Source organism: Rhea pennata, chromosome 8, assembly GCF_028389875.1.
Source record: "Rhea pennata isolate bPtePen1 chromosome 8, bPtePen1.pri, whole genome shotgun sequence".
Taxonomy (NCBI): domain Eukaryota; kingdom Metazoa; phylum Chordata; class Aves; order Rheiformes; family Rheidae; genus Rhea; species Rhea pennata.
Genome location: NC_084670.1, coordinates 13,093,625 through 13,117,279, shown reverse-complemented (window position 1 = coordinate 13,117,279; position 23,655 = coordinate 13,093,625). Strand labels below are relative to the sequence as shown.

General features: G+C 46.0%; 1 protein-coding gene across 8 annotated transcripts in view; it reads left to right on the top strand.

The window, feature by feature from the left end:
• Positions 1–26: 26 nt before the first annotated feature.
• SZT2 (SZT2 subunit of KICSTOR complex) overlaps positions 27–23,655 on the top strand; it is a 65,176-nt gene continuing 41,547 nt past the window's right edge. For all 8 annotated transcript variants that reach the window (XR_009959182.1, XM_062582118.1, XM_062582124.1 and 5 more), the window contains exons 1-20: positions 27–73; positions 424–549; positions 725–898; positions 1,228–1,398; positions 3,167–3,298; positions 5,360–5,519; positions 5,982–6,088; positions 6,285–6,495; positions 7,696–7,866; positions 13,263–13,494; positions 14,200–14,329; positions 15,624–15,766; positions 16,443–16,595; positions 16,949–17,063; positions 19,577–19,782; positions 20,201–20,425; positions 20,847–20,925; positions 21,276–21,373; positions 21,689–21,857; positions 22,323–22,437. Coding sequence is in view for 7 of the 8 variants with exons in the window: in XM_062582118.1 (XP_062438102.1) it covers positions 44–73; positions 424–549; positions 725–898; positions 1,228–1,398; positions 3,167–3,298; positions 5,360–5,519; positions 5,982–6,088; positions 6,285–6,495; positions 7,696–7,866; positions 13,263–13,494; positions 14,200–14,329; positions 15,624–15,766; positions 16,443–16,595; positions 16,949–17,063; positions 19,577–19,782; positions 20,201–20,425; positions 20,847–20,925; positions 21,276–21,373; positions 21,689–21,857; positions 22,323–22,437 (2,947 nt within the window). In the remaining variant the exon portion in view is untranslated. The remainder of the gene's footprint in view (positions 74–423; positions 550–724; positions 899–1,227; positions 1,399–3,166; positions 3,299–5,359; positions 5,520–5,981; positions 6,089–6,284; positions 6,496–7,695; positions 7,867–13,262; positions 13,495–14,199; positions 14,330–15,623; positions 15,767–16,442; positions 16,596–16,948; positions 17,064–19,576; positions 19,783–20,200; positions 20,426–20,846; positions 20,926–21,275; positions 21,374–21,688; positions 21,858–22,322; positions 22,438–23,655) is intronic.

The following is a 23,655-nucleotide window of genomic DNA, read 5'->3' as shown; positions in this document are numbered from 1 at the left end:
GGGCCGGAGGGCGCGGGGCGGGGCCGCGGCGGCCGGGCGGGACATGGCGGCCGCCGAGCGCGGCGACCCGGAGGTGGGGGGGGGGCCGGGGGCGACGCGGGGGGAGGGGGTGACCGAGGCTTTGGGGGTCAGAGCTGAGGTGGGGGGCGAGAAGAATGGGGGCGGGGAGCAGGGGTGCTGGGGGCAGGGCCAGGCAGGAGCGGTGGGGGGGCCTGGTCCGGTCCGGTCCGGTCCGCGAGGGAGCGTGGGGCTGGGGCAGGTGTGGGGCGGGCGAGGGGCCGAGGCCCGCCGTGGGGCGGGCGAGGGAGGCTGGCAAAGGCCTGCCGGGGGGTGCTGGGGAGCAGGCCAACCCCGTCCCCCTCCTGGGGGGCTGGCTGGCCTCTGGAGTGACTTGGGGGCTTGCTGTGCCCCTGCACGCTGCAGGTGGAGGAAGCGGGGCACGTCTTCCTCCTGATGAAGAAAGACTATCGCATCTCCCGCAACGTGCGCCTTGCCTGGGTCCTCAGCCGACTCCATCAGGTCATCTGGGCTGTGCCTGAGCCAGAGCTGGTGAGTTGGTGCCCTGGGCTGGCGGCTGCTGCCACATCGTGATGTGGTGCGCTGCACTCCTCGTGAACAGCCAGGCCCTGCAGAAGACTTTAATCCTGTTCTTTATTCTGATTCTTACTTTGATGCGTTTGCTTGGCTTGATGTTCTCTCACTTACCATTAATCTTCTCACACAGTTAAAGTCAGAAAATGAACTGGATGTTCTCAGCATCTTGCCTAATGGGTGGCAGCCAGATGAGCCTGTCCAGCCTAGGCCCTATCTCCTAGTGCCGTCAACGCGGGTCACCTTCCTTGCCCGCCAGTACCGGTTTGTGATTGAACTTGACCTGAGCCCTTCCACTGGGATTGTGGTAAGTGCAGAAATTGCCTCTTTGAGGTGCTCTGTGTTGAAAGGCTGGACTCGTTTCTTCTCTGCTGAGAAGGCCTACTCTTCTTTACATCAGCTTTAGCTTTTGCAGAGGATGTGCTTTCCCAGGAGTGAGGCATGTCCTAGCTGACAGATTCTGTGTCTCTTCTGGCTGTTCCATGTGTGGCCTTTGCTTACCAAGAGCTGTTATTTTAGTCCATCTACTCTTACCGAAGGATGTTTGTTCTTATGTCTGTGTGATGAGGCAACCATCAAAGTGCTTGGAAGTCCTGGCAGATGAAAAGGCTAAATTTCCTCTCTCTGTTTCTCTAGGATGACTCAACAGGAGAGATAATTTTTGATGAAGTGTTTCATGCTCTTTCCCGATGCTTGGTGGGGTTGTTAAGACCCTTTCGTATCCCTGGTTCAGACATTATTTACCAGCCAGAGATCTTTGTGACCATCCAGGCGTACTCCTCCATCATTGGCTTGCAGTCCCATCAGGTAAAATTCAGCCTCTTCCGTAGCGCATTTCAGTGAGTGAGCAGCTTGCTGTACTGGTTGTCCGTGAACACAAAGGGAAGAGGGGGCATGTGTTAGCTGGGCTCTGTTAAATGTATTGTCGTAGACTTGTTTCATTAAAATGTGCAGCCTAGTGCAATATGAGCAACATTCTGGGCAGGAAGCAGAGGTTTCTCATGGGGGAGCAGGGCCCAGCATTGAATGCTGCCCGTAGGCATGTTCTCAGAGTTAGGTTGTAATTATTATTATGTTGTAATTAATATTTCCCTTATATTATGGCTAATACATTTTTTTCAGATTTCTATTTAAAAATTTTCTCTGGCCTATTCTAATTAACTTGGAACATGTAAGAAGAGATAGTGTGCCCAAAAGCTTGTCTGCTTGCTCCAGCTGTGTAGCAGTGATTTATTCAAAGATAATTACCTCTTCCTACAAACCTTACTCTCTTTTTGTGCCAGTAAGAATATGTTTCTCCTTGCAGGAGAGAGCAGTCCAGACCTAGAAATCTCACAGTTACTTGAGAGAGTAGGTTCTGGTTTGTGGTGCCAGTAGGGATATTTTTGAAGTTTATCCTTCTTGTATCGCTCCATTCCACCTCGCAGTAGTTTTGCATCATTTTCCTATTTCTGATAGTGTGTTTCATAGCATGGAAAATGGATAGTAAACTCATTTTTAGGCTAGTTAACCTAGACCTGTTCCCTCCCTCTCTTCCCTGGTCCACCTCTGCCCAAGCCTTCTGTGCAGGCTACAAGCTTTAATGGTCTGTACAGTGCTTGAAGAGCATGGCCATCACCTTGGTTGGTTCTTAGGTGCTATGAAAGTAAGCGTAGCAGGAATTTCTCCGTTTGCCGATGACAATTTGTGTGTAATCTTGCCCATCTGTCCTGCAGACATCACCATGCCTCAATGTTTCCCCTATTTACACTGAATTGAGCACTGCAAAACTGGTACTTTGTTATTCTTTAGATGTGTTCTAAAATCCCATTTCTTGTGTGAGCCCAGTAACTGTCATCTCTGGACATAACTGAAAAAAATGGTGTGTTCCCTTTTCAGATGAAAAGGCACGTATGCGTGTAACTCTCATGAGAAAGCCTATGTCTATTATAACTGTTTATTTTTCCTGTGTTTCTGTGTGCCCATCTCAGGTTGTGGGAATGTCAATAACGAGCAGCGTCCCTGCCATCTGTTAAATGCTTTGTCCACACATTGCAGTGGGTCTGGGCAGAGACAGCCTGCGCAGTGCACACGCGTGCTGCCTGTCTGCTTGGGGAGTTTCTGTGTTGACAGCGTCCCTCTGTCAAATCACTTAGCTTCTTCTGTAACATTCAGTCACATCTTTTATTTTCTTTATTTCAACTAACTGTTCCTTTTTCCAGCCACTTACTGAAGGATAATTGGATCAGTCTATAGGTGAGTTAGATTAAAACAAACAGGCCTTCCTTAGAAACATCAGATCAGAGTTAAGGACTTTTGCTTTCTCCTGATCACTGCTAGAAGAAGGCAAGAGAAGTAGAAAGCTCTAACACATGAATGAAATTCCCAGAGAGTGTTGCAGGTGTCTGCTGCAGATGCCATAAAATGTCGCTGCACACAGGCAACTGGCCCGGAGCTGGAGGAGGCCTGTGCTTTACCTGTACTTTGTCAGGGATATGCCTGAATGCCCCAGTGAGAACTGTGTTCCCATGCACTGTTATGGGGGTGGTACTCTAAAACCCTATCTTGATGGTTGGTACGTGTGTCCCCGGGCCAGGTACTATTCCAGGGCTGTCAGCTGGATGAGACGAAGCGAGAGGCCTTTCTGCACCAGGTGTACACACAGCTATGTGCTTTTGAGAACAAAGTGGCAGAGATGCTCCAGCAGCAGTATGAACCCAAACCACAGGTGAGGAGGGCAGAGGTGGTTGGTGTTTTTTGGCTCACGGGAGAGCTGCGCTCTGAGGCCCCTCTGTGGTGTACTGGCAATGGAAACCAAAGGAACCGTAATGCAGGTGTGGAGAAGGAACAACTAAGGAGTTTGTAAGAGAACTTTGTGGGATCTAGTAATGAGAAATGAACTCTGACAAAGTGGAAGCAGTAAGCATTTAGGAGAAGGACTGACACAAATATTTCCCTTGTCCAAAATTATTATACAGTAAAGCAACCTGACTCCTTTGTTATAGATTTTCTTTTCTTCTAGGACTGCTTTCTCTGGGAGAGGTGATTAAGTTAGTATCATTAATCTATAAATAGCTGTGAATATGCTGTTGGCCCTTGTTACAATCTTGAATGAAAATGCTTCCTTATTGCCATAAAAACTGACCATGAAGCTGAATAAACAGCCTGCAAAGTTTCAAATACTCCTTAAAATTTGTGGTAGATGTTTTAATTAGTCAAGGATATAGATATCAGCAAGTTATTGATAGCACTATAAAATACAACTTTGGATGAAAATTAAAGCAAGGCTCTGGGATTCAGACTGTCTGTGGATTTCTCATCAAGATCATCCCCTGATCTTGGAAACAAATGAAAATATTTGATTGTGATACTGCAGTGCTCACATAAATGAATGGTAGTCACAGGCATTGCTGGTCTGGTTGAGGTTGTTTAGTTACCCTGTGGTATTAGCTTGTAGAATTTGGGCTCAAGGAAAAAAAGAATTTCAAAATCACACGAACAAGAGGCTAGCAATGAATTCTGGCAGCTGCATATCTGAAGTGATATAAATCTCGTCTTCTAGCTGAAAAATATTAATACCTCTGAATATTAAGACTGTCTGTCAGTCATGGAACAGAAGGAGGTTTTCAGGAAGGAAATACTTTTTCCAGTGTGTCCAGCTGGTGTTTTTGCAGTGTTATATGTATTCCTGCTTGCTGCAGTAGTTGTAATATGTTCAATTACCCTATAACAGGTTCTATGCAAATGGAGGAAAGAGACGCACTACCAGGCTGGAGGGACTGGCAAATCCTGCCACAGGCTGTAGGGTGGATGTGAGAGGCCCCAGGGGAAGGCAGGGACTGAAACTTTTTTTACTTTTGAAGTTGCATCAACTGTATCATTGTCAACAGATGCTTGAATTTAAGGCATCCAGTAAATTAAAGTGATCATAGTCAGGTTTTTGCTCAGAGCCATAGGCTTTTCCTGTTTGTACAGAACAAAGTATAGTTTGTTCTAATCTTCCCCCCCCTCCCACCGCCCGCCAATTCAGATCATCCAGCTTAGCAGGGGAAGGTCTCCTACCCATTCTCTGAATTAGAAGTAAAAGTGAAGCAATAGCTTACTACAAGGTGAGACTGCCAGAGCCTTCTGGACATGAGGGGCCTATGAACGTAGTAGGTTCCTCACATATGTAATTATACAAATTTCATGCTTTGCCTGGGGGACATTTTTCATAGAAGACACAGGAAAAGCCTACGTGCGTTTACGTATATCAGCATTGCATGGCTAATGCTGTTTGCGCAGAGTTAAATATATAGACGCTAGACTTTGTCCTTTGTTTGGAAGCTTCTTACTCCCCCTGCTGCAGTGAGACATTGTTGTCTTAATCTCTTGAGCATTCCTGAGTTTTACCTGAGCAGATGCTGAGTATCTGCAGCTTCTACTAAATGACAAGGGAAAAGGAGGTATTCAGCATATCTTTAGTTGGAAACTGCTTTATCTGAAGCTCTGCAAATGGTCTGGAGTGACCACAAAGTGTCCTGTATTTCCCCACTGTGAGAAATAAGCTTACAGTAAAGCTCTGAGTGTGTTGTCCCATTTCTCTACCCCCAAGGCAGCTCTGTCTTACTGTTTTTAGGTGTCCAGATGACTGGATCTTTGAGGGTGACTTGAAATTAAGGCTAAAAGTGGAGCTTGCTGAAGTGCTCCAGGACTGCAAGACTATAGGGATTCTATACTGAATGTTGTTTGGGAGAATTAAGAATTAGAGCTAGGCTAAAGTGTGGCTGATGTGTTTTTTCTTTGCCAGGTGGACTTGTCGCCCCTGAGCCAAGAGAGCCCTGGTGATGCACAGGAGCCATCGGGCAGGAAGCCCAGTGTGTCTGTTGTCACTGCTGATGTCGGCCTCGTCAGCATGGTCCGGCAGGGTATCCTGGCGCTGCAGTTGCTGCCTTCCAACTCCAGTGCAGGTTGGCTTCATCCTCTGGGTTTGGAAAAGCCCAGCTGTTTGTGGAAGCCTCTTGTTGTAGGCTTAGATGAGTTTTATAGGAACTGGTGCATGGATCCTTCGGTTAGGGTGAAATCTCAACAACAACTTTTCCTCTGTGCTCTGTGTAGGAGTGAGGAGGAGAACAGCACTGTGCTAAGCGCCATGTGTCAGTGCTGGGGAGTTTGCAGGGAGGCACAGCTGCAACTGCTGCTCAGGGCAGGGCAGGGTGTGCAGAGCTGTGCCCAGGCTAAGTGCTTTGCTGCACTGAGTCAGCAAGTTTACCAGCTCCAGAATGCCTTGGGTGCTGCTAGTGTCAGTCCGAGCCAGCCAGTTTTGCTTTCTGCTTGTGCCTGTATGTCATCTGCACAGCCCAAGTGGGCACACCAGCAGAGTGGCAGCTGGCTGAGGTGAAAGATGCTCTAAGATGTTGCTGTCTTTGCAGGTATAATAATAATTACAGATGGTGTGACCAGTGTCCCTGATGTGGCTGTCTGTGAAACTCTACTCAACCAGCTTCGCAGTGGCACTGTGGCCTGCTCTTTTGTACAGGTATGTCTGTACATGTGGGGAGTGGAGGGGTTACTGCCTGCCAGAGGCAGGGAGACAAGTTGCTCTCAATAGTGGTCACCTCCAGAGGTAGAGAGGGGACTTCTGTCCCTGTCAGAGGTCTCTGACTGTACCCGTTTTCTCACATGTTCTCAGCATTGCAGTGTTTGCACAGGTCTCTTCTTTATCTGTCTTCCAGGTAGGCGGTGTCTACTCGTATGATTGCAGCTTTGGCCACGTTCCCAATGTGGAACTGATGAAATTCATCGCCATGGCCACTTTTGGTGCTTACCTCTCCACGTGCCCTGAGCTGGATCCCCTAAGCCTCGATCTGAATGTGTATCACAAGGCATTTCTGCTGTACTCTTTTCTGCGTACTGGGGAGTCCCTGAATCCAGAATACTACTGCGGTGAGGAGTGTGCATGTCCTCCTTCCAGCAGATGGATGTCTTGCCACACTTCTCTTTGGGGTGACCCCCACAGGCTGGGTTATGCTGATATTTCCCTTTGTCCCCTCTGGGCCGTTGTGAGTATTATGGAGACAAGAAAAAGGCAGCAGCATGTGTGGTTTGACAAGAGTGCCGCAGTGTTGTGTGCTTGTGCCTGTGTGAGAAGTCCTGAGGAGTGGTCAGTATACAGGACCCCACAGCTCCATGCCTCCTGAAGGCTATGAGCACTACTGGGCCCTGCAGCCTAACCTGTGACTTCCCTCGTGATTCCTGGGTTCAGGATTTTGCGGAAAACTAATGTCGCATTCTGCACCACTCCCTTTTCTTTGGGCTTCACTCAGCAAACTGCAATTAGGGCTGCTGTGTGGGATTGTAGAGGGGTGAGAGTTTGTATTCCAGCCTTTTCTCTGCATTGGCTACCTCATGGATAAGGACATTTTGGAGAGTTTGTCCTGATCAAGCTTGCAAATAGCAATTTGGATAGAAAAACTAGGCCCGTGAGAACCAGCCAGAATGCCTCTCTTGGTTGTTCTTATTTTGTGCATGTTAGTGGCTGAGAGTATGCCAAGGGAGACTAGTTACAAGTAAAACCTGGAAGCACTCTTTCATGCTTTGGTGAATTTCTGATGCCATCTGTGCTTTCTGTAACTTGGCAGCAGAAACCACATACAGTGAAAAGTTTGAAGAGAATTGGCTTGGGAGTTGGAAATGTTGCAGCATTCAAAGATGAGATATTAATGGTTTAGGCTAAAGGCTTCCACATCCCGACACCTTTTAAAAGCACTTGGGAACTTCAGGTTTTCCAGGGAAAGGAGTAAAGCCCAAAAGCTTGCAGTGACTATTGCAACAGCTGTACAGTTTCTGTCTGTCTAGATTAAATGTAAAACTCTGCATGCCTTGTTGTAAAGGCCATCCCATAGTAATCCGGGTCTCGCACTCCACCCTGTTTTTTCTCCCAGGCCCCTTGGCCACGGTAGCAGATCTGTTTGCTGTGTTGCAGAATCAGCAACAAGGGGTATAAGTAGTGCCTGAAGGATGTACTGTTCTTCAGGCCGGTAGGGGTTAGGCAGCCGTTGTAAAGCACCTTGGGAGAGCCATAGCTGTAGGATGAGAAGTGGGGGAGATGCTCCCTCGTGAACCTCGTCTGTCGTTGGTTTGCAGTGTCGCAGCACAGACTGTTCAATGAGCACCTGGTGTCTGCAAGCAGCAACCCCGCTCTGGCTATGAGAAGGAAGAAGCACACGGAGAAGGAGGTGCACGCTGACCTCGTGAGCATTGTCTCAGTGCGGCTGCGCGAGGGCTACAGCATCCGTGAGGTCAACATCACAAAAGGTGACTGGACTGTAGTGGGGGCTGGGTGCTTGGATAGGACTGTTCCCAGCCGCGCAGAGCAGAGCGCTCTGCCGTTTCCGCAGAGTGGCTGGCTGATGGAGGAAGGAGCCGTTTTCCACAAACTGTGGTTAAGGTTGTTTTCTATCAGCAGCTGCCTGGCACAAGACTGCCCGGTACAGTCGTACAGTTATGCGCTTGCTGGGCTGATCCTCTGTGGCCATATACGCATGGGTTGGGGACAGACAGACAAAGTGTGATCCTCTGCATCTTGGGAATGAGTCCTCATAGTTGCAGGGAAACTAGGGACAGACCTTCAGTTTTTGCCTTTTTCTGGGCTTTCCTCTTCATTTCTCCTTATTTCATCCTTTTTCTATTCCTATGCCAGAACACACTCCAAAATTTTAACATAAAGTTGAGGCCTTTAGTACGAAAGAAAAAATCTCTGAACTACAACATTGCAGGGGGAGAAATTGGGAGAATTAAGAACGTTGCTAGGTGAAAATGCCCAGAACCTTGACCAATACTAGAGGAACATAAAAACATCCACTAGTCCTGTTCTCTAGAACTTGATGGAGATTGTTATGGCACTCAGAGTGTGAGAACCAGCCATTAGCCAGAGCCCCCAAGGGGTTTGAATATCCCAAGGAGTGGGTTACAGTAGAAATTACCATCTCCACCTGTGACTAGTGCTTTAAATGAAGGGAAGATTAGAAAATCCAAATACCAGTAACGAGTTGCAGGCAAAGGAAGAAATTATAACTGACTGCTGCAATGACGATCAGAAACCCTGGAGGATGTGATTCATTAAACATTGTATAAATCTGTGCAACATGCGATAATCCAGGGTTCTTACTATCCTTTGGCAATATTAGTACATAGAACAGATTTTATAACAGAAAATCAAAGTCTGTTACAACTCCAGGGTCATTTCAAACTTGCCATATGTTTTCTATGAATGCCATGATGTTTTCTATGAATTTACTGGGATCTACCTTAGAACTACTTAAGTATCTTGCACCACTGCTCTCCTTGGAAGATTGTCTCATAACATCATTGTTCTTTCTCTAGTTTGCATTCTGAACTCATTCAGACCAAATTAGACCATGTTTGACTTTATTATTTTTAATTCAGTTTGTATCTTCCTTCTCTGGCAGTGTACAAATATATTTAGGAAGAAAACCTTTCTCCTTGTAACCTTCCTTTTGCTTGGTTAAGCAAACCAATGTTTTTGTCCTCTTTTATAAGGGTAGACTTTCTGTTCTCTTCATTTATCTTAATAGCACTTTTTTTTTTCTTTTCCTAGTTACTTACTTTTCATGGTTTGGGCTCATATTTCTTGAAAATAGTTGATAAGAGTGCTGTAAATGTCATCTTATCAGTGCCTTGTTCAGTAATGCTAATAGTTCCCTGCTTCTGAAGTAAAATACCATATCTGATAGACCAAGAATCACATGAGCTTTCTCTATGACTGCATTACACTGTTAACTGAAAAATCCCTGCATCTTTCATGCACCTTTTCTTCCAGCTGATGAGTCCTTGTTTTTTGTTGGATTTTTTCTTTTTTTGCTTTTGCTTGTTTGTTTTAGTTAATCTCTAAATGTGCATTTTTCACACAAGAGTACTCTTAAATTAGTCTCAATCTACTGCTCCAGTGTATGCAGTTGACTCACTATGACTGCAATTCCTCCTGACTTGATGCTCTTTACAAACACTGAATGGATCTTAATCTAGTGTTTGTCCAAAGGTTGCTGATGATCATGTTGAGTGGGATAGTTTCTGAAGCTGATCTTCCAGGAATACTATGAATTTTTTGTTTCGGGATAATTATATTAAAAGTAAGAATCTGCTAAGATTTCCCATTGAGACAGCTCTTCTAGTAATGCCTGCAGACCGCTTTCACAGATCTTCTGTAAGTGCAACATGAAATACTTTGCTTAAATTCAGGCAAATTAGGTCCATGGCACCCTCCTTGTCTAGCAATGTCTATTCTAACAAGTCAGCTCCTGTACAAGCTGTGTTCATTATGCCTTTTATCCTTCTATGGACCGGTTCACTTACAACTTGGAGGGCAGTGGAGAAAGAGCCTTTCTGTAATCTGGCAACAGTGTTGAACTGCTTTTGATGATTGTGAAGTTCCATGCAGAAAAGCTGGAGGAAAGCACAAGTGTGTATCATTCCAAAAGCAATAGATAAATTGGTGACAGTGGGAGGAAAGGTTCGTTAAATGCCTTTTTGCCCAAAGATATAGCTACGACATCTGGCTCAGGATGTCCTCAAGTAGCAAATTCCTGGATCCTGGAAGGATGCATGTGAAATATTGCTGTATATTTGGCCTGCTAGTGTGCTTTTCCCCAAATGTTCTACTGCCTTCTTTTACTCATAGAACACAGTTGGGGTTCTGATCTTACAAGAACAGAGAACAGTAATTCTTTACTGTTACCATCTGTGCCAAGTAACTAATGGCAGATGCGTGGGGAGGAGTAAGAACAGGTAAACATACGTGTTTACCCTCAATACATATTTTCTTCTTTCCTTTTTTCCTCCCCTTGAGCACTGTTCAGCTGTTGGCAGCTCAGAGACTCCTTGAGCCAGAAATAGTTTCTTTGTATTTTCATAGGTTTTTTTGGAAGGAATTTAAAAATGAAGCATCTGAGCTATCAAAAATAGCATTTGTATTTCTATGCCAGCCTTCAGAATAGTAGCTGATAATGTGACTTACACTTTGGAAAGACTAAATGGCCCTGAGGAAGTGCTGACTGTGATCAGAAAAATTGGTTGAACTGATATCTTAAAGTAGAATTTATAAAACACCAGGACATTTAGACATCCAGCACTGTCTCTGCAAAGAAAAGCACACTTGGCTACTCAGGGCTCTCTGGGCCTCTCTGTAGAGAAGTGTGTAACAGAGAACAGCTAATTAGCCAGAAGCTTTGCCAAAACTTAAGGAGCTAAGTGGCTGTGAATTAAGTGGGGAGAGTGCTGTTGTGGACTTTGACAGTCACTGTTCTGCTTCACTTTGCCAAGGGCAGAACAGAATAAATAGCTAGCTTTGTGCTCAGAGGTGCCCCGAGGTTGTGTGTGGTGTTTATTACTGCTCTACTTCCCCCTTACTATTTGATTTCAGATATTTAGCTGTCTAAAAGCCTACTATAATTGGGAATGCAAAGTTCTTATGAAAGGGTGGAAATTGGGAGTTATTGGGAAGAGAGAGAAGCTCTGTCTGAGAATCTGTTGGATGTGATGGAGTTTCTTCCTGGGATGCTGTCAGAGGATTGTTGTCTGTAACAAAATGAACAACAACAAAAAAAATCTCCCTGACCATTTTTTACTGCTGTGTGCTGAGGAGATGAAGAGAGCCCTTAGGACGTTTTTTTGGACCTTATCCTCCTTCATGAATAAGTCCACTACCTAAAGTGGTTGGGCACAACTCGCCATTGAGAATGGCTGCCCTGAAGGTTATGACTTGGTAAGATAAAGTGAGATTTCTAAAAATCAGAGCTGGACCTCATGACACAAATCAAAGCAGCAAAAGCTTTTATTAGCTATAAAGTCAGGAACCAGAAATACTTTTCTGTAAGAACAGGCTAAAGATGAATCTAGGTATGGCCTCAAACTAAGCAAATGTTTTGCCTATGTTTTGTGTTTTGCTTGTGTTGGATGGCAGGAGCAAAGCCAGGATGACTAATGGAAACGCAGGTGGGAGTAGGAAATATTTTCATTAATGATCTGGGCAAAAAAAATGTAGGAATTTACTTATCATGTTTGTTGTTGATGAAGTAGGGAGGCTTTGTTATGGGAACCAAAATACTGTGCAGAAAGCAATGGATGAGCACTAGAACGATAGAAATGAGATGCAGTTTGACGATCTGAAATGCAAAGACAATGAAGCTACAAGTTCTTTTATAGTCCCTCTGAACTAAGACAGTCTTCATTTGGAAACAACAGATGGCACAACCCTGGCAAATGCATTTATAGTAGTGCAGAGAACCCATTGTGGAAAGTATTAGTGGCCTTAAATAAGCCCCTAGTAAGACCTTAGTGAAATTATAGTGTATACCTTTGACCATTGTTCAGGGAATGTGAATTCCTGGGGTACAGAAAGGACTGAGGCTGATGAGGGGAATAGATAGCCTGTCCTGGACGGATGACTGTGGCGTGGTTTAACCTGCACAGTGAAAGCTGAATTTGAAGAGAATTTCTCCCCCTGGTGTCCGCTCTTTGTCAGTTCTGTGGAAATGAAGTTTATTAGAGTAAAAGCAATTTCAGGAAGAGAACAAATAAGCATTAATTGGGCATGTACTCTGGACATTTTCTCCTAAACGTTGATGGGGGAGGGACACTCTGAGGCAGCCTCACAGTAGAACTGTGGAAGCAAAAAGCAAATTTGCCCTAAAATAGAGTGTAATCAGCCTATGAAGGGGATGGCATAATGGGCCTGTGACAGCAGGAAATGCAACTCTGCAGGAAACATAGGACCCAGGCTGATGACCTGTTTGGACCGTTCCAGCACATCCAATCACTCATCTCACAAATGCTGCAAGTCTGGCAAACTATAGAGCAGGCTAGACATCAAAATAGATGATTGAGCAGTTGAAATAGCAGCGTGGCACTCTTATAGAAAGTCATGTGTTTCACTGGGTTGTTTTGGTACAAATATACAGGCTCAGTCAGCAGAACTGTGACAGTTTTCTGCTCTTCCGGCTCAGTGAGATTTGCAGTCAGATGTTTCCATTAGCCTTGCTAGAAGCAAAATGGCAAGTTTAAAGAAAGAGATAAAGGTGTACGTTTTGAAGAATGGATAAATTCTTAACTTCAGGAGCACCAGAGGAGAAGATGATAAAGCATGGTAAGAAGCTTTCATGCTTCAAGTTCAAGATTGCATCAAGTGCTCTCCTGACAGGGAGAACATGGAGTTTAATTCAAGTATTAGTCTGTGTCTTCCAGTTTCTTTGTGATCTGGGCCCATCACATCCAAATATCCATGTTTCTGCAATGGGATAGATAGCAGTGCAGAGTAGGCACAAGAAAGCTTTATAGCTTAAAGGCCCTGCTCGTTTGTGCAAAGCAACAAAGGTTTTTTGAAAGCAAGACTGAGGCTGTGAAGAACTGAGTGCATTGCAAATGTCAGCATCTCCAAGTTTCAGTTGTCTTCTGCAGTACAGATACTGCATGTACTTTTAAAAGATGTTCCCCAAATGCTACTGTGCAAGCAAAGCCTCCCTCTGTTGGAGAGGAGGGAGAATGACTTCAGCTAGAGCAGACAGCTGTTGCATTTCTTTGTTCTCCTTAAAATGATCAACTAGTCTCACTGCTGAGACTCAGGAGTCTCTGGTCAGAGAAGAAGCTCAGATGTATGCAAAACAGGCACTTGATCTTATTCCTCTGCTTGGATGCAGGCGGGTCTCAGCTGGAGGTAAAACTAGTGCTGCTTTGGAAGCATAACATGCGGATAGAATACTTAGCTGTGACACCCTGGCCCTTGGACCCTCTGAAACGCAGCACATGGGTGGAAGTGACGATGGAGGGCAGCTATGACATCTTGCATGACATCAGTTGCACCATGAGGAAGCCCATCACCAGTCTCTACCGTACTACAGTCATCCGGCGCTTCTGGAACACTTTGCAAAGGTGAGCCAGACCATCCCAGCAGTTCCCATAGTCCGAGGGAACAAAGAAATCCCTTTCTTGGCATATTGGGGTATGAGCTGTGCAGTTGGCCATCTCAACCCAAGGTCCCAAAGGAATGTACTGTGAGGAAGAGATAGACAGGCCTGCGTTTTAGCCAAGGAAAAGACTTGAAGTGGCCTGTGTTCTAGTCTGTAAATTGCCACATGAATAAGGCCTGAGTCCTGAGCCTGTGATGCAAACTCTTAATTCTCAACCTGCCTTCTCGTATAGGTGTTCTGTTCTTGCAGCGCTGCCTTTCTGTGAAGGCTGGCAGTGCAAGAGGCTCATTGGCAGTAGCTGGGCTGCCCAGTTGCATTAAGAGGGACAGTTGTTGCCTGTCTCATGTCTCCTGGGGTTTCTGGGCTGACTTAACCAGCTTTTCTGGTTAAGGTTATCATTATTCTTTGTTACTCTGCAGATCCCTTTCCTGGCACTCCTTTCCCGACTCTGATCATCCAGCTAGCATGTTAGGTTGTTACACTTGAACTCCCTTTAACATGCTCTTTGCAGTCAGGCATTGAATTTTGGCTTTGTCCTAGAAAGCTGTGTTGGTATGGAGGGGCTCCCCGTGCATGGGGAGCATGCTGTGTGTGTAGGCATTGGGCTGGGTGGGACAGTGAGGAGAAAGGTGCAGGCTGTTGTGGCTAACTGCCTCTTGTTTTTCAGCATCAACCAGACAGATCAGATGCTGGTTCACCTGCAGTCTTTTGACACTGTCCCAGAACACTTCACCATTCCTGAAAGCACCAAGAATGGCGTGCCTCTCTTCTACATCCCGCCAGGCTCCACCACTCCGGTATGTCCTATCACTGTCTCCTGTCATCTGTGATGGGGTGTTCCTCCTGCCCGTTCCGTACTGTGCTGGAGCATGCTGAGTCCCAGCAGCCAATCAAAGTGTTCTGTAACTTGTAGTCTTCATCTCTTGCTCCCTATACTGCTCAGTAACAAAGTTCAGGTGCAGTGTGGTTTCTGTGAATATACTGTCCAATGTTGTATTCCCTGTGAGATACCACCCTAGCAGTATTGTTTGCTGCAGCTCCTGCTCTAAGCCCCACAGCAGTCTCCTAAGCACACCATGAAGCCTTCTCGTGTTGTGTGATAGGTGACACTGGGGAGGCTGACATGCTTTTTTCTGCCATGCTTTTTCAGTGGATACATCACCTGTGAGGTGTTGCTGCTGGCAGCCTTGTGCATTGGTTGTGTATCTCAGCAACATCAAGTGGAGATAGGAGCTGCTAAATGAATATTCTTTAATAGCATCTGAGCACTCATGTGAAAAGTATAAGGGAGAGATTTACTGTTGGCATAGCTGAAACAAAACAAAATATGAACTAACATTTTCCACTGCAAAATTTGGACTCCTTGAAACTCAGTGAGCAGAAGTGCTAGTATGTTGTCTGTTCCCTGATGGCAGCATCCTTGACATCAGCAGAAGAAAATGACTTAACAGATATCATAGGGGAGGGTGATGAGGGACAGAAAGCATTTCCCTGGAACTATCCCTTAAATTTTATCCTTTGAGTCCTTTACTCCTTTAAGTTTACATAGTAAATGTAACACTATGTATGGATATATATCCACAGTATATCTGGAGTATCCCATCTTATGGCTAATCACCCATTTATTTCTGCATGTAGTTATTATTTTGCATATATTTCTGCATTCAGTACTATAGTTGGTGGAACTGTAGTGTTACCATGTAAGCACATTAGAGTTGCTCAATGCCAGTGGTATGCTATTTATGTATGCACTCTCAGATGCATTATCTCAGTGTTTAATTGCTCAGCTAACGCAAGCCATGTATCTTCCTCTCAGTCACGAAGTACACCATTGTTTAGGTCATCTTTTCCATAATTTCTTTGATGGTAAGTAGTTAATTTTCTGATTAACTTGACATTTTAGGAACCTAGTTTATTTTGGTTATTGTGCTGGCTGTTTCAGTGTGAACAAATTCATTTTTTTTTGCTGAAAGGAATGCAGCTAGCTTTCTAGGCCTGCACAATTCACCCCTAGAGAAACTCCTGCTTTTTCTATATGGGACTGATTTCTTCCTGAGTATTGCCTTCCTGTCTACCCTCTCACTTTTTCAGGTGCTGTCGCTGCAGCACAGTGGGTCTGACTCAAGCCATTCCCAATTTGCCTCCTACTGGAAGCCTATTCTTTCCATGGATGCTAACTTCTGGCAGAGGTGGCTGCACATGCATCGCATTGTTCTCCTTTTGGAGCATGACACGTATGTAACTAGTAGGGTTGAGCTTCCATGTACAATGCAGGCCACTCTTGGGAAATCAAGGTATCAGTTTGTCCATCCAAACACTGTGGAAACTGTATCCCAATTCAGTCCAGGGTCAGGGTTGCAGAAGTTTAGTTTAAGTATTGCGGGTGCCTATGGCCAAGGGAAGGGCTCTGTAGCTGGACCTGATGGATGGTGAAGACTCATTTATCTGAGAGAGATGGTGGATTGGGAAATCCTCAGTGTCAAGAGGCAGGCTAACACTACCTGTGTCAAGTCTCTTATTTTTCAAGTCTCTTTTGGGGTTGGATTCCCTGACTGCAGAGAATATGAACCTTCCTGTTGGTGTTATCTCATAGGTTTTTGTTTGCTGCTGGAAAATGTCTTTTCCAAAGCACTACTTTTCTAGAAGCTGGTCCTAGCTGCAGAGCTATGTGAATAGTAGCTGTATATTGTATGGAGGGAGATGAAAACCATACAAAGCAACTCTCTGCAAACTGGAGAGCAAGATCCCTGTGCTTGCAAGTAGTGTGACCCTCACTGATAGGCAGAGGAGATGCTTAGATAGGAGCTACTGTGGAGGAAGCAGAAGGCTGATGTACAGGACAGAAGATGTGGCAAAGTCCCTGTAAGCTTCGGGAGATGGGGTTTAATAACTTGCTGCCACACTCTGCAGGCCTGTCCCCAAGCACCTACACACGCCGGGCAACAATGGCCGCTACAGCACCATCCAGTGCCGTATCTCTCACTCAGCGCTCACCTCCTTGCTGCGGGACTGGAGCAGCTTCGTGCTAGTGGAAGGCTATTCCTATGTCAAGCTGATACACAGGTGAGTGGCTCTGAGGTAGTCTTGTGTGGGGAATTGGGCATATGGCTAGGCCAACTGTCCAGTTAGCCCAGTATGCTGAGATGGGTCAAAAGCAGATGTCTAGCAGAGATAACAAGAGCAGGACAAGCAGATATGGAACCTTGTGTATACTGAATTGCTGCTAATGTGTACCAGGCACATCCCAGAGAGAAAGAGAAGCTAGCTGGTTGTTTCTTATGTTGTTGTGAAATTACGCTGGCTGTTGAGCTCTAAGGAGCAGGATTCTGCTTCGTGTGACACTGTAGAGCAGCAAGATCTGTTCTGTTTCAGCCCTGTCTCTGTAGTTCATTCCATGCTTAATCCCTCATCCCTAGCTCTGAGGATCCTACTCCTTCGTCATTTTATGTGGTGCGGATCATCTCCAAAGCTCCCTGCATGGTTCTCCGGCTGGGCTTCCCCATTGGCACACCTGCACAGGCCAGGAACAAGGTGAGAGCTTGCTGACCACTTCCTGAGGTGGGAGGGGATGTAGAACTTTTGAGTGGGAGCAGAGCTAGTAGCTCAAGAAATGGAAGTGGTGGGTAAGTCTACAGGCAATACTGTGGCCAGATGTCATTTAAAAACTAACTACTATATTGGGGTGGGATTTTTTTTGTAACAGGAAGAGGCAGTTTGGACAAAACTTTCTGTGTTAAGTCTTTGAAAAATCCATACCCAGAGACCTGAAGATCAGTAGAATAGCTAATCAAATGAATGTCTTTGCCACTGCTTAATAGAACTGTGGGGCTTGAAATGACTCTTAAGGTTATCTAGTCTATCCTTGCGACCACAGCACAGTCAGTATTGCCAGTCAGGAAGAGCAGGTATTTGTCTGACTTGTCTGTAAAAGCCTCTTACAGTGGATACTACATGTTCCCCAAACTGTCTGTTTCAGTAGGTGGTGAACGGCGTTAGTGTATTGTATCATTAGGACAAGGAGGAGTTAGAGTTAAAATGCAAACAGTGCCCTGCATGAGCAGTATCTCATGATACCTGGGAAATGTTTAAAGAGCATGTCTGCTGGATAGGCTTTTGAAATCCCATCTGCATCAAAAGAAATGGGCTGCCCCAGTCAGATTCAGGAGGTGAGATTACTATATTGACTGTTTCTCCAGCTCTAATGGTTGAGGCAAGTCTAAGTGCCCTTAGGTAAAAGGGTAAGTGTGAAGAAGATGTCATGTTATTAATATTGATGAATATTTTGCTATAAACAGGAAGTTTGTGATTAAACCTTGGTCTTTTGCCTTCACAAAAGAAATTTTCAGTTTCTCTTGCTCAGCTTTATCATTCTATTGGTCTGGAGAAAAGCTGACAAATGTAGGGAGGACCATCTCTTTTGAGAGAATGACTCCAGATAAGCTTGTGTGCTTTGGCAGTCTGGAGGATCTGCCCTTTCATGTCTTTAGGGGATCCAGGTGTTGGCCCTGGTTCCTGAGCCAGCGTGTAGTCTGGGCACAGCAAGTGACAGGTTTTGCAAAGGAGTTCCCTCTGGCAGGTGCAAGTTAACACCTGCCTTTATGGGAAACATGCAACACAGGCACCCTGCAGCTCTGGATAAGCTCTGGATCATCACTCCAGGAGTTGTAGATCATGAATTGTATCGTACACAATCTATTTTTTTGCTGCTAGAGGACTGAGTAGCTACCCAGGGTGGAGGATGGCAGTGGGACTCAGCCTGCTTTCTATAAGAGAGAGTTTTGGGGTTTTTTTTTACGTTTAGTGGTTAAGATTCCCAAATATTTAAGGGAAAGATAGCACCTGGTACAATCTGACTTAGAAGGCCTTTTACAAGTCTCTTCTATGTAGAAGGCAACTATAAAATTTGAGTAGGAACGGGTGTCATAAATAGAAATTGTCTTGCAAGCAAGGTAAGAGAATTGAGGGAATGCTTTATTCTCATTACAGCAGAAGGTGTGGTTTTCACAGTCTTTTTACTAGTTAAAGGATAAGAAACTCATCTGGAAAAGCAGAAGATAGTGAACTGGGAAAATCTGCCACTGGCAAAAGTTATTTAGGTTGTAAGAGTAGAGAAAACCCATGGGTTTTGTGGGGAATCCAGTGCTGATAATTGTAAAATAGTGCAATTGGATTTAGGAAATCAGTGATTTAGTATTATCGGTATGAAACCATGGAGGTGGCAGTACAGAAAAGACCTGTGTTTACTGTTTGGGTTTGGAGATAGCCCTTTCCTTGGAAAAGGGATGATGATGATGATGGGGAAAGTTACTGAAATAACTGGTATTGAGGAGGGAGATAGAAAGCTGCTGTCTTCCTGTTTGCCTACAGCAATAATAGAATTAAAAGGTGTTGAGCAAAGGTCATGAAAGCGAAATGAACCCTGGAAATTAAAAAAAAAAAATAAAGGGGGGGGCACTGTGGAGATCAGATCTTGGTGAGGGTAGAAGGATATTCGGGATTGTTAAAAGCTAAAAAGAGTAATTAGGAAGTTGTTTTGAAAGCATCTTGGTCTTGAAGTCTCTTACTGTAGAGGTTTGACACGAACAAGATAGTGTGGGAACACATCAGCTGTGGAAACAGTCTGGTTCTGTCTTGCATGTACTAGTTCATATTTACTGTAAGCTATTGAGAAGCTGGAGGAGGGGAGGAATGAGGATGGGTACTTTAGACTGCTCCTTTGGAGGAGCTGTAGTGTAGCAGATTTGTTTTTTGTTAGCTATGGAAGGCACTTTCTGCAGCATTTAATTCATCTTTGGCTTTTTTGATCTTTCTTTGTCTTTTTAAAATGTTTTCTTGTTAAAATGTGGACATGAGAGTTTTGTGGCATTTTGATCTTGGTTTTGCTAGCGGCTCAGAAGTAAAATAACCTTTAACTTTTGGTCAGCTGTATATCTGAGGTGTGTACTAGTCCTTTTTGTCACACACTAGTCCTGGAAGCTTATTTTGAGTAGCTCATGTCTCAAGACAAAGGTGGTCATACTTATCTTTTGCTTCTGCCATGACAGATAGTGGAAGAGTTACGGGACCGAATCTTGCAGCTCCGCTTTCCCCACAGGGTCCAGAGCAAAGAGGCAACTCCAAAAGCAAAGAGGAAAATGTTTGGCAGTAGTTCTCCCTCCAAATCTCCACCTGTGGCTGGAGCTCAGTCAGCTTTCTCAGATAGGCCCTGCCTTGTAGTGCTGCACAAGCCCTTGGAAAAGCTACTCATCAGGTAGTAACACAGAGCAGGATGGTCAGCACAGCCTTCTGCAAAACAAACCTATTCCTTTTTGCCCTAGGACTGGGAGGGAGGAGGGGTTTGTGGATGATGGTGTCGGTTACAGGATGGGAATGCTGGGAGGCCTGTGCTTGTTGGAGTGGGTTTGTGTTGCATGCTAGCAATGGTGGCCATACCCTGGGAGGGCTGTGACTTGCAGCCAAAGTTTGTTGCTCTTGATAACTATGATGCATAACAAAACTTAAGTCACTAGTTTCTAAAGGGGGAACTGATCCTGTGCTGGGCTTGCCATGTTCTGCTGCTGGAGGGCTCTGTTCCAGGCCCAGCAAGCAGGCTGTGAATCCAGACAGCTCCAGTCCTGAGCAGGGCATATCCTTTCCACCTCACTAAGCCATAGTACTTTACCTCCTAGGTATGAGAAGCTGCCTTCTGATTATCGTGCTCCCTTCATTCTCAACCTGGAGCATCCCCCTGTGTCAGGCCCACTCACTATGGTAGCCAATCGTACTGCCTCTTCCACCTTGGCCTCACTGTCCCGCTACTTCTATCACCAGCGCTGGATCTGGAGCGTCCAGTCGGGGCTGGCACCGACTGTGCCCATCACAGCTGTAGCCCAGCTCCTCTCCACGCTCACAGAGTAAGTTGTATACCTGAGCAGGGTTACTTTCTCCAGCCAGTCCTGAGGGTGCAGAGAAAGCGGGGTAAATCCAAAGCCTTACTATGGAAACCTATTGAAGGCTTGTAGAGGAGTGCAGAGATCCTGTACACACTTTCTAAAGCTATTTTGGCCGGTGCTTTACCCTGCAGTAGTGTTCTGCTGCTGCAGTTGAGGACAAGAAGAGTCCTGGAAGAAAAACAAAAAGGCAGGAGGTGTTCTTGAGCATGGGGTGTGCTGATGTTCACACAGGCTGTCCTATGTCTCCCGATTCCGTGTGTGTACCTCCCTGTCTTGGGAATGGTGGCATTTTTGTGGTGAAAGGTACACTTATTTGTGTATTTAAGGTTTGCAGTACTGGTGGAGAAGTCCTCCAACTCTGACTGCTTCTCTTTGTTGCCAGAGTCCGTCTATCAGAGGGTTTCCACTTTGCATCTAGCGGGGAGGGAATTATCAACATGGTACTGGAGCTGCCGATACAGGTGAGCCTGGAGGCAGGAGTGTGGAGAGGGTCCTTTGTTGCCTCTTCTGAGGTGGATTCACCCTCTGGCGAGATTCCCAGCAGCTCCTAGCATGTGCTCGTGAGTTATGTCAATGCCTGCTCCCCTGAAAAGCAGGTTGTGGGTCCAGGCTTTTCCTGTTTTCATCTACTGTTAGGGAGCTGCTTTGCTGGTGATGACAGGCTATGCAGGAGGAACTCTTGGGATAGGTGCAAGCTCCCTCTCCTCTGCACCAGCAGTGGCATTGGGGGATGGAGCTATGTTATGTAATGGGGCACTGAGTAGGAGTGGGCTGTTGCTGCAGGCCAGGCCATGGCATGTCTCCCTTCCAGATTGACAACTCGAGTGAGAGCAGTGGTGGCAGAGAGAAGCACACCTGTGTTGTTCAGTACATCCTATTTCCCCCACATTCAACCTCCACCAAGGACAGGTGAGTCCATGGCCTGACTCCTGGAAAGAGCTGGCAGTGGCGGACACAGCTCCAGGCCTAACCTCTTCAGGTAGCATGGGGAGGGGGGAGTGCCCTGGCATTTAGCCACCATCACCAGTGAATGGCTGTGGTGTCAGGCCTCCAGGAAGCTCTGCTAAGCACAGGGAGGGGACAACAGCTGTCATGGACTGTTTGTCAGCTGGGGCTATGCAAGCAAGCCTGGAATTTGTGCACTGCTCTCTCAGCTCCAAGGTGCGCTATGGTAGACTGCTGGCTCTGTGACATCTTGTAGGATTCATCCTATGCCTCTTTCAGCTTTTCCACGGATGATGACAATGATACAGAGGTGGAGGCCATTGAGGTGGACACAGAACTGAATCTGGTCACTGAGTGCTGGGTGGAGCCACAGAGTGGCCATGTCCATAGCACTGCTGAAAACTGGAAGCACCTTCATGGCTTGTCCTACCAGAAAATACCTAAAGCGGTGAGTCTCTGCAGGGGTAGGGGTGTGGGCTCTTTCATGGAGGAGGAAGGGCTCGCTGCGGGTTGGCTTCAGCACTGCAGGTGAATTACTGAGATCCCAAAAAGATGAGAGTGCTAGAAACATAGGAGGCTGAGATTTCCAAATGAGTAACTGGGCAGCTGGATGGAAGTTGCTTTTGGAGTGCAATGTTCTTCTGGGTGCATAGGTGGGAAATGGTAAACTACCTAGTCCAGAGTCATTCCAGTGAAGGCAGGGATGTCCCTGGGTGGGACTGCAGGCAGTACTGCCAACACACCTACTGAACAAGGTGGACGGAGGTAGAGAGCTAGGAGAGAGGGAGGAAGCAATGAGTGAGAGTAAGGGAGGCAGGGAAGGGGGTTGTGGGCCTTTCCTCTCCTTGCCTTTCTGCTGCATTTGGGGATAATAACTCTGCTGGTTACAGCTAAGCTGTGACTGTTATTCCAGCTCTATCCGCGGGACCTTGCATGCATTGCTACCATGCTGACCTTCGAGTACATCAGCCAGTTGTGCCAGAACAAGGAGTGGGTCTGCCCTTCTTCTGACACCAAAGCCACTGAAGGTGAGTGCAGCATGTCTGCCCAGGCAGATTTGATGGAGCAAGAGACAGCTAAGCCCTGAATGTCCCAAAGCATGACTGAAGCTTCAGGGAGGTTGAACAGGTATGTTGGCAGTGATATTCTAGACTTTGATGGCTTTAAGCCACTTTGTAACATTTATGATAGACTGCCAGAGGGATGGCTTCATGCTGGGAAGGCCAAAAAAGCATTGAGGCATTCTGCCCAGACTGGATAGGTCTGGCCTTTGGAGCATTTGGATTCAGGGAAAATTGTTATGTTCACTATGACTCCTTGTGTTCAACTTGGATCTCAGATGTCCAGACCTACTTGCCAAAGAGATATTCCTCTTTGGAAGATGAGCTCACCTGGGCAGATGAATACAGAAATTGTGAACAATGTGAAGAAAGAATTCCTTTGATCTCTAGAAACTCTGAATCTTGTTATGAGTTGTTCACAACACTCTTTCCTTTTGGCAGTCCTCTTCATCTCTGACCCCTCTGTGAGTGTTCTGTGAGCACATGGAGAGAGTGAAGGGAACTTCAAAATATTTGGTCCATCTTCCTCTTTCATAGCAGGATTGTGTCTCTTACCTGAAAGGACTGACATAGTTTAATGAGAACTCCAGGATTATGGGGGGTTTTCACCATTTACAGGCAATCTATTCCAGTACCTCACTAATTTTATCCTTAAAGCTTTTCCCAAATGTCTAGCCTCAATGCTGCTGCTTGTCACTAGTTTACCCCATCCTGGATTTTGCTTGCATTGTGCTGGAGAGCACAGCAGGTTTTGACTCAGTTTGAGGGAGCCAGAATTGCCCCAAAGGATGAAGAAAGGACCTGAAGGAGCCTTGTCAGATCATATCACTGCTGTTGTGGGAGGGGGAGAGGACCAAGAAAGTTCAGAGCATGGAGGACAGAGACTCTTTCCCTCAGAGAGAGAGAACAGGCCATGTCTGCAGGGATGTGCAAAGTCTGCTGGATGGGAGAACTCTCCTGAGAACCGGGGTGTCCTTGTACTTGACTGCTCTGGTAGTGTAGTCTGCCTCCAGCTCCCAGCACACTTGTTGCTCTCCAGCAGTGTTTTCTGCAACACCAGTGTAAAGTTCTTTGCTCCCTGGCTGCCGTGGGTCCCGATCTGCGGCAAGCAGCCTAAGCTGTGCAGGGCCTCGTGGCTCTCAGGCCATTCTTGTGTGAAGGTGGCAATAAGCCTATGAGACTCTT